Source organism: Lytechinus variegatus, chromosome 3 (assembly GCF_018143015.1).
Source record: "Lytechinus variegatus isolate NC3 chromosome 3, Lvar_3.0, whole genome shotgun sequence".
Lineage (NCBI taxonomy): Eukaryota > Metazoa > Echinodermata > Echinoidea > Temnopleuroida > Toxopneustidae > Lytechinus > Lytechinus variegatus.
Genome location: NC_054742.1, coordinates 45,737,368 through 45,750,277, shown reverse-complemented (window position 1 = coordinate 45,750,277; position 12,910 = coordinate 45,737,368). Strand labels below are relative to the sequence as shown.

The following is a 12,910-nucleotide window of genomic DNA, read 5'->3' as shown; positions in this document are numbered from 1 at the left end:
CTGAAATATAATTGTGTATGGAGTAATGAGTCCGCCAATATCAGAGAGAGAGAGGGGGGGGGGGGGGAGAAAAAGGTATTGTTTAATGTTAGAGGCTTAGACAGGGGCGGGGGTTGGACTGATGTATCCGCCTTACTTTTCGGTGCATGGGGGTGCTATATCATCTCCCAGTTTTCAAAACGGAAGAAAAATGTAATGATATTCTTTATATCATATTATCACCTTATTATTTCTTTCATTGTTATTATGATCATTAAAACTTTGAATTAGATGATGAAGTGAAGTTAGATTTTTTTTCTCTCGTTCGGTTCCGCGTTCTCAATATTCTTTTATATTAATCATGTATACATTCACAAAAACACATGACGTAATACTGGGTTGGTGGGCATACCTCCCAAGCGAAAATGAAAAACAAACTTCCATAACCGAGAGGAAAAGACAAGAAAAGCAAAGTGAAATTTAATATAATTTTCTGAATATCATGTAAAAACTTTTCTGAGATTTTTGTTCATAAAATGTCACATTTTTGCTTGCTCGCTTCATATTTTATAGGTCGCAACTTAAGAGAATTTATACTGTGTTCTGCATCCCCAAAATGTTTGGCCCATTACGTCACTGCACACATCCATAATACACCACGCTCACATACATGTATACCTCAAGCGGTTGTCCGATATATGGAATCATCCCCACCCCTAGACCCGTCGACGCCACTGTATAAGACGGAATGAATAATACGTAGGATTCGATTTTGTACACTGTTAAAACGCTGTTTAAAAATTTAAGCACGTCGTTTAAGCCCGTCACTCTAACTACAATTAAAACGTTTTAAACAAGTGTTTAGACCTTTTAAACAACTGTTGCATTTTTTTAAACAAGTTGATGGAAAGTTTAAACAATTACAACAAAGTTTAACAACTTGTTAGAGTGACAGGCTTTAACAACGTGCTATTTTTTTTTACTTTGCAAGATAAGATCAAATTGAAAGTAGACCAATCTGTTGTGTTTATTTGAGCTACCTTAAGGGAGATAGATTACCTATATTCAATATGCATACAGCAATAACCAAAAAGAGCGCCATCTAAATGTTTGATCATCTTTACGCGGAAGAAAAGAAAAATTTAATATTGAACAACCGTGGGCCAATGGATATATTCCAACATGTCCCAAGGACTCCGTTCCGTTGAACTTTGCACTCAGTGGATGCTCGCAATTATTCACACCATCCTAGTAGGTCCATGTCCATTCATACTCACGACGATATGACATTGAATTTATTAACAATGGTTGTCTCAGAAGTTTGAAAGGATACAAAGTACAATTTGCTCGCGATTTTGAGTTAAAGTAAACACCAAATTTCGAACTCGAATGAAGCAAAATTTAAGACGGGCCTTCGACAGGTTTTCCCAGTAATGATTAGAACTTTAGAAGTGTAGGCTCACGGAGAGCTAGTGTAACTAAAAGGCCAGGGGCCCGTTGCAGAAAGAGTTGCAATCGGTCGCAACTCTAAAAATCATGCGCAACTTGATTTTCAACCAATCAACAGCGCGCATTTTGGACTTGCGTTTGATTTTTCGACCTGCGTTTAAACGCAACTCTTTCTGCAACAGGCCCCTGGCCTTATATTCACCATAAGAATTGAGAAAAATTCAACCCGAAGATTTCACCCACTTTATGTCGCCCATAGTCGAGCTTTATGTATATTCACTTACAGTTCTGAAATGGCGAAGTACAATTGTGTTATGTTCACGTTATGAGTTAATCATAATCCTCATGAATAAAATGTTTAGAATTCTTTTGAGTCACATGTACATTTGAACTGATAATAATTGAAGGGGAAGTTTACCCTGACGAAAAAGTTTGTTGTAAAATACCAGGGAAAATATTGAAAAATATTGCTGGAGATTTGAGGAAATTGAAAGTTTTTTTTTGACGTCATATACGAGCAGCTGCCCCATATATAAAATGCATAAATTTAGAGTTCTAATGGTTTATGATGTTTGAAATATGGTCTTCTTACAGGAGGTGGTGTGAAATTATTTATCTGTTGTTATACTGTATAATATCCATTTGACATTTATTGATTTATTAATATTCACGAAACATGGGAAGCAGCATGCATATGACGTCACAAATAAAGAAATAACATTCTAATGACTTTTTAAATCTTTGATGAATTTTCCTCAAACCTTCACCAATGTGCTTTTTTCCTGATATTCTTACAATAAACCTTTTTTGGAGGGTCAAAGTGAACTTCCTATGGGAGCCAATAAACCCCGAGACTAAAACTTTTGGGGGTCAGTGTGAATTCCACAGATGCTTTCAATACATGACCATGAGATGATAGAACAGCATGGAGGTAGAAAGAAAAATAGATGAAAGAAAAGGGGGAAAGCAAGGCAAAGAAGAGTGAACCGAAGGATGAAAGTTAAACAAGGCCCTGGGGCAACAAAAGCACGCTGCAAAATAAATATTTATTGAAGTATTAACCATCGAGGAGAAAAGGCAGAGAGAAAATTATAACGAAGTAGTAGAAGAAATCTAATCCCAAGTCTTAAAATCGAGAAATTGATTTATTTTGTATCAATATAGATTTGCTAACAACACAAGATTACTACTTGATATCATGAATTCGATTCAGACCTAATTCTTGACGTCATAAATGTTTTCGGGCCTTAATAGTGTTCAAACTGCTAATATACGACGATAAGCCCATATACGCTGCTCTCTCATGTGTTACATTTATTGGAACAGAGTACAGTAATAATAGGCAACCCAGACCAATCACCACGTCAAGTAAAAAAAATACCTCTGTTTATTACCTCTACCGTTATTGTGAAATATTTTCATTGTGTGATCTCTAGGCTTCAATAATCCTCCTTTGTGTTCAGTTGATCCAGGTTCATCAATGGAAGTACACGTACACTGGGGCGGTTGGATAGGCTATTCTGGAATCGACTTTATTCAATAGTATTGGAGAAAACCCATGGAATTGCTGGTAAGTCATTAGTGATGCATTTATAAACCATTATACTGGTGTACATTTTGGGGGGTAAATTACCGAAATATTTTTTTTACCAATTGTTCAGGAACTTTTGCTGTTATGACACATTTTGGTAACTGCATATTTTTATTAAAGAAATTATAGAATAAAAATTGTGTTGGTAGTGCACGGTTGTAATGTTTACACGACGGGATATCTTAATTGCCTTTGAAAGTGTGATTTGCCTGACAATATGGGAAACTAGGGCAAGACTTTAAATGTGATACAGACACTGTGATTGGGGATGTGTCAGCTCTGCTGGCAAAGAAATAAATCGTTGATTCCTCGGATGAATATATTTCCAGATTTTCATCTTTGGGTAATAGATTCTAGGTGTAAGAGTAAAGAGGGTAAATAACTGTCCCAAGGAATGATAGTCATTGTATCCACAGTTTATCATACAAATATACAACAATTAGTCTAATTACTTTCATATCAACTAGTGAAGTGACCAGTTGTTCTTTGGCACATTCTACAGTTTTATTTTATTTGGTCTAAAGAATTTTTTAATCTACAAAAATGAGTCTAAATGACCGATTGGTCCAATCTTAACGGGGGGGGGGGTAATTTTTGATATTTGGGCAGTTGTAAAAGACTCATGTTTGGAGACCACACCTTCCCATAAATTGCCCCGAACTAATGAAAATATGACCAATAAAGCCTCTCTCAATAGCTGTCTAAAATATTACATCAATGTTCGGAGAAAAAGAGTTCGATGCTATTCTAGAAATGAATTATTGCACTGCAAACATAGTGTATGACATGCTAAGGGTACGCATCTCGACAACCAGTCTATGAAATCATTACGAATCATGAATAAATCAAAGGGCTTGACCAAAGCACTGAAAGTATATACCCCAAAACAAAATATAAGCAGGGTAGTAGGAATTACTTTTTAGTATTGTCTAATAGTGAGATAAACAGTAGGAGAAATGTAATAAAGTAAAGGGGAATGAAACCTTTGGAACAAATAGGCTTGTGTAGAAACAGAAAAATCAAAGAATAAGAATAAAGAAAGTTTGAGAAAAATCGGACAAATAGTGAGAAAGTTATGAGCATTTGAATATTGCAATCACTAATGCTATGGAGATCCTCACATTGGCAATGCGACAAGGATGTGTGATGTCACTGATGAACAACTTTCCCTTTGGTGGACTATAAAATACCCTCAAAATGTCTATTTTTGCTTTTTCTTATGATGATACAGACTCTTTATCCATGATGTATTCTTAAAAATATGTATTACATGCCCTCATGTAGACAGAACACATAATTTATGATTAGATGTGATAAAAGAGGCACTTCTAGTGAAATATATACTAAAGTAATGGGGAGAGTTGTTCACAAGTGACATCACACATCTTTGTCGCATTGCCAATTTGCTATCTCCATAGCATTAGTGATAGCAATAGTCAAATGCTCATAACTTTCTCATTATTTGTCCGATTTTTCTCAAAATTTCGTTGATCTGATTCTTTAATTTTTCTGTATTCACACAAGCTATCTTGTTCCAATGGTTTCATTCTCCTTTAATCTCACCATGGAAGGGGGTGACACAAATCCACATCCAGTCATCAATTATTCAAATTAAATCGAGCACTAATCATGGTTAGCACTAGTAATACATTTTTGTTGTAAATGTATTAACGTCCGGGTCAAATCCAATACGACTATCTGCATGTTCCACTTGATTTCTATTTCCATAAAAACGGTAGCAAATTTGAGCTAATTGATCCTGTCAAGCTGAATTATCTCACTGCCAACAGGTTATTGTGATATTTATATTCTCATTGAAGTATTTCAATTGCTATGTATGACGCTATCCTTAGCACCCACATTTTCTCTCCCAAGCGATTGGTAATGTCAACTTTGAAGCATTGGGATACCATTCATTAATTCAGAATAACAACGGTCTTGTAATTTTTAACACAATAATAAAATAACACAGATATAGATTTGGGATGGAGAAAATATTCCTCCATTTTGTTATCTATATTTTTCGAAAAAATGCAGAATTTATATTTGGTGAATAGGGTTCTAGGACAATTACCCCCAGACAATTACCCCCCCAGACAATTACCCCCCGGACAACTACCCCCGGACAATTACCATCCGAGGACAATTACCCCCGAGGACAATTACCCCTGGACAATAACCCCCCGGACAACTACCCCCCGGTATTGTCGCATTGCCAATTTGCTATCTCCATAGCATCAGTGATAGCAATAGTCAAATGCTCATAACTTTCTCATTATTTGTCCGATTTTTCTCAAAATTTCGTTGATCTGATTCTTTGATTTTTCTGTATTCACACAAGCTATCTTGTTCCAATGGTTTCATTCTCCTTTAATCTCACCATGGAAGGGGGTGACACAAATCCACATCCAGTCATCAATTATTCAAATTAAATCGAGCACTAATCATGGTTAGCACTAGTAATACATTTTTGTTGTAAATGTATTAACGTCCGGGTCAAATCCAATACGACTATCTACATGTTCCACTTGATTTCTATTTCCATAAAAACGGTAGCAAATTTGAGCTAATTGATCCTGTCAAGCTGAATTATCTCACTGCCAACAGGTTATTGTGATATTTATATTCTCATTGAAGTATTTCAATTGCTATGTATGACGCTATCCTTAGCACCCACATTTTCTCTCCCAAGCGATTGGTAATGTCAACTTTGAAGCATTGGGATACCATTCATTAATTCAGAATAACAACGGTCTTGTAATTTTTAACACAATAATAAAATAACACAGATATAGATTTGGATGGAGAAAATATTCCTCCATTTTGTTATCTATATTTTTCGAAAAAATGCAGAATTTATATTTGGTGAATAGGGTTCTAGGACAATTACCCCCAGACAATTACCCCCCAGACAACTACCCCCCGGACAACTACCCCCGGACAATTACCATCCGAGGACAATTACCCCCGAGGACAATTACCCCCCGGACAATAACCCCCCGGACAACTACCCCCGGACAATTACCCCCTAGACAAAGGGAGTGCACAGAGTCATAGATGCCAGTTTACCAAAAATTTCGTCTCATGATTTGCGCTCGCATTATTGTTAAAAGTATATCAACTCACAAATCATATTCATGATTACAAAAGTGCTTAAAATATACAGTTTTCAGGCCTCAGTGTCAACACATCTCACTCACTCATTAGGCTTATTACATTAATAAATATAATAATAAAAATTTCATAAATTCTTAATGACTAAATTGTTCCTTTTCAGAAAAGAATATCGACAATATCACAGTTTCATATGATTCATATCGCGCTTAGGAAGAGGAATAAGAAAGTTGTCACCAGTTTCATATGATGACAAAATGTCCTTAGACCTAGAATGTCCAAGTCCTAGGTCAAAATACTAATGAAGATATCAGCTTGCGCTTCACACTCGCATCATTTATTAAGTGCTTTCCACATCCACTTCACCATCTTCATACCGGAATATCAAGCATTTTCCGCTCGCGCTTCGCGCTCGCATTATTGATTTTCATGATAAATATAACAGAATGCCCAGATTCTAAAACATGCGCACAATATTGAGATATGCAGCATCATCTTTATTCAAAACGTGCCAAAATTGTCTAGTTTCAGATCAGATCGCGCTTTGCGCTTGCATAATTAATATAGGAAGAACAAAAAATTACCCATCCTTTTTCATGATTAGAGTGTCCCATTTTTAGGTCTGAAATCTCAATTTTTTTCTGCTCGCGCTTCGCGTTCGCATCAATGGTTCGGTTTTATACCTATACTGTTAATGATTACAAAAAGTGCTAAAAATTTCCTTTTTTAAGTCAGAATTTCACCAGAAATTCAGCTCGCGCTTCGCGCTCACATTAGTTAATAGTTGAAATATGTATCGTTTTAATGGCTAACTGCAAAACCTTCTTAACAGGTCCCTTTTCGATCAAACCAGAAACCATATTAAAAGTTTCTGCTCGCGCTTAGCGCTCGCAGTAATTAGCTATATAGTTACATACGTATCTTGTTGAGCTTCACAAACATTGCCCAGAATCGTCAATTTTCAGGTGAAAAACATACATTATTATTATTTATTATTACTTATTATTTGTACTGCGCTTTTCCCATTAGGCCATAACCGCTTCCAATGAATTAATTAAATGTAATATTTTAACAACTACAAAGTAAGAAAGAGATTTTGAGTATTTCGCGCTCGCACTATTTAAATAGGGCTTATAAGATAATTACACTTTTTATGTTGTTTTATAAGAATAAAGCGTAGAAATGACTAATACGACATCAGCGTTCTGCCCCCACCCCCCATCCCCACCGCTCTTATTTTTCACGACCAAGAAAAAAAGAGAAAACCAAACTTGGGATGAGGGTGAAATATAGGCCTATCATTTTCGAAAAGTGTTATGTCAAAATTTATCAAAAACTTTGATTTTTGTGATAAAAATGTTGAAATTTTTGCTCGCTCGCTTCGCTCACAACTTCTTATTAATTTTTACGTGATACGCTGTATTGGGCCCCTCAAAATTTTTGGCCCATTACTCCACAGGGACAACCCCTTCAAAAAACAAATTAAAATCAACTTTGAGCGGCCGATCTGGGTAAATATGGGTGACAAAAAAATCCCCCCCCCCCTTCTATTGGTAAGAGCTTGATTCGCCCCGGCCATCTACGAAACCCAGAATTCGATCATAATTTGTATGTCACCATAGCATAAGATCATTCGTTTTGCAATCTTCGCAGTGGCGTAGTATACGGGGGGGCCAGAGGGGTACGTGCCCCTCCCTGAGACTTGGTTTGCCCCCTGAAAAAAATTGACGGAGCAAAAAAAAGGGGGGAAAGAAAAAAAAGAAGGGGACAGATAGAAGAAAAAGAAGAGGAAAATGAAAGGAAGAAGAGGATTGAATAATATAAGGTGAAGGGAAGACTTTCTTTTTATGTCACTTTGTAAAATTTTCGCTCACGCTTCCCGCTCGCATTTCCTTTTCGATGAGATTCATATCTTGCTCTATATAAGCTGATATGGAGCTTAAAATATCAAATTTTGAAGTCAATATAGAACACATATTTCATCTCGGATATCGAGCTTTTATTATTTTTAAATTTACAAATTGATTTTTCAAGTGCTCTGTACAATGTCCGTTTTATGGTCTAACTATTAATATTTTCAGCTCACGCTGCTCGGTCGCATTATTTGATTTGCATAGGCCTACTTCTTTATAAATTCTTACAAACCGTCCTTATATGTATACTACCATGATTGTCAATTTGTATAGAAAAAAACACTGTATTTGATTATGTCATAATGTTTACAATTTCGTAATTTTAGTACTTAATTTCCTTCTTTAATGTTTATTTGCTTTCACCCAAGAATAATACACAAAAAACACCTTGTAATTTTACCATTTAGGGCGTAAATGGTAAAATTACAAGGTGTTCTTGTGTGTGTTATTATCTTTGCATAATTTTTTTAAAGCTTACTGTATTAAGTCATAAAGGCACATGTGCTGCACTCAACCCAGGTGAGGTAAATGGGTACCTGGCAGGAATTTATTCCTTGAAACGCAGCGCGCGTAACAGCTTCACTGCTAAAGCCAGGGTAATTATGCTGCATATACTGTAGAGCGCTTAGAGACTTCTGACAAAGTAAGTGTTAAGTGCTATATAAGCAAGTATAATTATTATTAATCTGGAATGTGCACCAATTATTGTTTCATAATTCTTAGCTACTTGTTAGTTGAATTGTTTTAAAATAACAGGTTTATAGGTCCTACTTGACAGTGTGAGTGTTGATAGTTGCGTTATCAATATGTCTACCTATGAAGGTGTCTTTTTTACGTTTTATCTATTTGCCTGATTTCTTTCCTGAAATTAAACCCAAAATAAATATTTTTTGAAATAAGATCAGTTGGAATCAGAGATATTCAGCATTTATGATTATTATGACTAATCGTGTTGAATCTTTCTATGAAAACTAAGTATGAGGGTCACTTTACACATTTTCTGATGTATATATGCATGCATAGCCAAATGGGAGGTCTCAGGTAGAAGCCCCCCCCCCCCATTTTTCATGATGCAGAAGGCGCCGCTAAACAAAAAAAGGAAAAAAGTAGAAAGTGAGAGAACAGGAGAAAGACCAATATAAAAGAAAAAGAAAAAAGTAAAAAAGTTATAAACGTAAGATAAAATATGAATTATTTCGAAAACCTGTGACATCGACCAAAACTTACAATAGGTCCCGCTTAATTCTAACCTTGATGCTGGAGAGAAGGGGGGGGGGGGGGTTCTGGGGGTAATTGTTTTCTTTTGTATTTTATTATATGAAATATTCTAATTTCATCTTCATTGTCAAGTGAAACAACGATTAATTCATCCCTGAACACGTGGAATTATATATGGTTCAGTCAACTTGGTCCGTATCGTCAATCTGTAAAAAAATGAAATATTTTATATTTTTAACAATAAAAAGAAAAAGAAATAGTGAGTGAGGGACATCATCGACTCTCTCATTTGCATGTCACTGAGTCGTGCATATCACTGTTTTGAGAATAATAAGCGAAACTGATCATAACTTTCTTATTTCACGTCCGATTTTGATGAAATTTTCATCGTTATGCTTGTTTGATTTTTTTTTTCTATTTTTTTCAAATCAAAATTTTTCTGGGGTGGACTTGACCTTTAGAATGCTCAAATTTATTTCAAGAATGCAGGAAATGATGCTGTGTACCACACTAAACATATGTTACACTGTGCGACACTGTGTCTTTTCCAGCAGGACATCCGTGGAGGCGTGGAATATTAATTTCCTTTACCAAAGCCGATGTCTCAAGCGGTACAAACATGGTACTTGAAGAATGTTTTCACAAGATAGACCTATATGAGCGAAACTGTGCAGTGGTGGTAGGCCTACATAGCGCGGCCATTTTGGAAACGATGACCGTCATTCCATTACAGCAGCATATTATTAATTTCAAAGGCTGCACGGGCCTAATCACCCTGGCAGGCCACAGATATTCATTCGAGCCAAACCATTGCTCAATTTTTAAATTTGATATTGCTGATTGACAAAAATGTATGAATATGACTGACAATCCAACACTGATTCTAGGGAGGGTACGTACTGAACTTACTTTTTCCAAATTAAAAAGATATTTCACCACTATGGCACTATATTTTTACTGGCGGAAGAATTAAGGTCATTTTACTCAAGTGATGAATTGGTCCCGTCAGGTGTAGTCTTCGTAAATGCTGATTTATTTTTAAAATGAGCCGGTCGAGGTTCCCTTTTCTGGTGAGATATGCAATGTCAGACATTTATCCTATTCACTGGTAGTATATTCAACCCTCGAATTTCCTCCTTATCTTTTATGAATTCTTTTTAAGTGCCACTTTAATACACGAGTCTATGGGGAATGAATTAGGCCTGTGAGCGCTCAAGGTAGTCCAAAATAATTGTTTTTTTATTACGTAACGTAATAAGGGTGTCAAAAACACTAAAATGGTGAAAAATCTATTTATCTATTTTCGCTAGGAAAGCTACGTGTTTAGGGTCAAATTTGCGAGGGTGTAAAAATTAAGACTAATATGTTTTATAAAGGATGTACTTTTTGCTCCAAGAGTCAACATACGATTTTGCACGAGATGTAGGAGATGGGGGCTGTACTAAACACAATCATGTAAATTAAGGTAAAACCGACGACAGTGACATAACAATAAAGATATCGTTGTACTTGTTTAGGGGGTCAATTCAGGGAATACTTGCTAAGAATATCGTTTTGTTTCCAATACTTGCTAAGGTATAGGGTTTTACACGCCAATACTTGTTAAGGGGTGCATTTTCAGAATATGGAAAATACGTGTTTAGGGTACCTTCGAAATTATCAACCTTTGGAATTAGGAACCTTCTGAATAACGAACTTTCGGAATAACGAATCGTCGGAATTACGAATGAATGCGTTTTGAACAATGCTTAGTTACTTTCAGCGATCACAAACGCGATACTCGAGCATCAGGAAAAGAGTGATCAATAAGGTCTAATGTTACACTTTGCTGAGTGTGGGGCTGGATGATTGATCACAAAGAAAGACTGAACGAAGAAAGAATCACACGAAAATGTGTTTTGTTAAATCATACATGTAATTTATTCATTATCAACACCAGGGGAGGAAATCTCTCCTAAAAGGTAGGGGGGACAAGGGTCTGGAAAATTTGACAAGCAAAAAAAGGCTATTACCTGAAGTTTAAGGTCATTTAGACGAAAATAGATTTGACAAGCGAAACAAAAAAGTCATCTCGTCCGAAAATGCACGTTTTATTCACATTTTGAGTCATATATTTCTTAGCATCACCAAAGACCCAAAATAGTAGGGGGGACATTTGATATTGTGTCCCCCCTACTATTTTGAGTGTGCCCCCCCTGTCCTCCCTGGGATTTCCGCCCATGATCAACACATAAACTTTTATTGCATTGGCTATTTGACCGATTTGACTGGGTTTGCATGCCAAATCTCAAACGTGAAATGTCAAACATTGAGTGTATTGAAAATAAGCACTAATAATTTGACTCGCTAACTTCATTTTCTCACAAATAATCTGAAATAGTACATCTTATCAATTACTCTACACCTCGAGATTGATTGGTGGTACCATATCACTTGAAGATGAAGAAGTATGAGCAAACAAATTAAAGATGAAAACATGAAAATTGGTTAAAAGACGCAAGCTAGACTTCTAGTCATGATCACTATGTCTGTCATCGTGTTGTATATTTTTTCTCGAGTACGCTCGTCAAGACCCTAGGTGAAACATAGATGACAATTTGTTCTGAGATAAGATGCTATAATGATAAACATTATTTATATTAAATTTGTAATCATAATTGGGACTCTGTATTGGTCAAAGATATATTTAAGATTTTCAATGCCGACATTGCAAGTAAGATCCATAAGTTAGCTCAAAGCCCCAATGCCAATGAAGAAAGAAAGAAAGAAACACCCCTTCAATAAAAATTTAGCAAATATAACTTTCATGGCCCTTTTAAATGCAGGATTATCAGTAATGATATGAACTTGTTTGGCATTGTCTGGGGCAGGAAGTAATCGTTAATTGACCCAGTCAATTATACTAGCAATGAAAAACCTGCATGACAACTGATTTCGTTTCTACGAAAAATCTGTTATTGTATTTTAAAGATGAAGTCCATCTCAGAAAAATGTTGATTTGAATCAATAGAGAAAAATCAGACAAGCACAATGCTGAAAATTTCATCAAAATCGGATGTAAATTGAGATTTGAGAAAGTTATATGACATTTCAAAGTTTCGCTTATTTTTAACAAAATAGTTATATGAACGAGCCAGTTACAACCAAATGAGAGAGTCGATGATTTCACTCACTCACTATATTTCTTTTGTTTTTTATTGCTTGAATTATACAATATTTCAATTTTTACAAATTTGACGATTGTTAAAATAATGGAATTCCACGTATTCAGGGAGGAATGAAACTTCATTTCACAAGACAATGACGAGAAAATCAAAAAATTTCCATATTTCATATAATAAAATGCAACAGAAATAGTGAGTGAGTGATGTCATCAGTTCCTCATTTGCATACCGACCGAGATGTGCATATAACTGTTTTGTGAAATGAAGCGAAACTTTAAAATGCCATAAAACTTTCTTATTTTACATCCGATTTTGATGAAATTTTCAGTGTTATGCTTGTTGAATTTTTCTCTTTTTATTCAAATCAAGTTTTTGTTGGGTGGACTTGTCCTTTTATCTTATTCACAACCAATGCGTTCCATATTTCACATTTTACATTTATATTTCTAAGATTAAATCTGTTAAAAAAATTAATGCAATCA

At 35.5% G+C, this 12,910-nt stretch overlaps 1 protein-coding gene across 2 annotated transcripts in view; it reads left to right on the top strand.

Moving 5' to 3' along the window:
• Window positions 1-1,946: 1,946 nt before the first annotated feature.
• The window catches only part of LOC121411158 (monocarboxylate transporter 9-like), a 42,812-nt gene continuing 31,848 nt past the window's right edge, over window positions 1,947-12,910 (top strand). Inside the window, exon 1 of one of the 2 annotated variants that reach the window (XM_041603704.1) lies at window positions 1,947-2,998. In XM_041603704.1, coding sequence (XP_041459638.1) covers window positions 2,987-2,998 — 12 coding nt within the window. In that variant the 5' untranslated portion in view covers window positions 1,947-2,986. The remainder of the gene's footprint in view (window positions 2,999-12,910) is intronic. The other variant, XM_041603702.1, reaches the window with a different exon arrangement.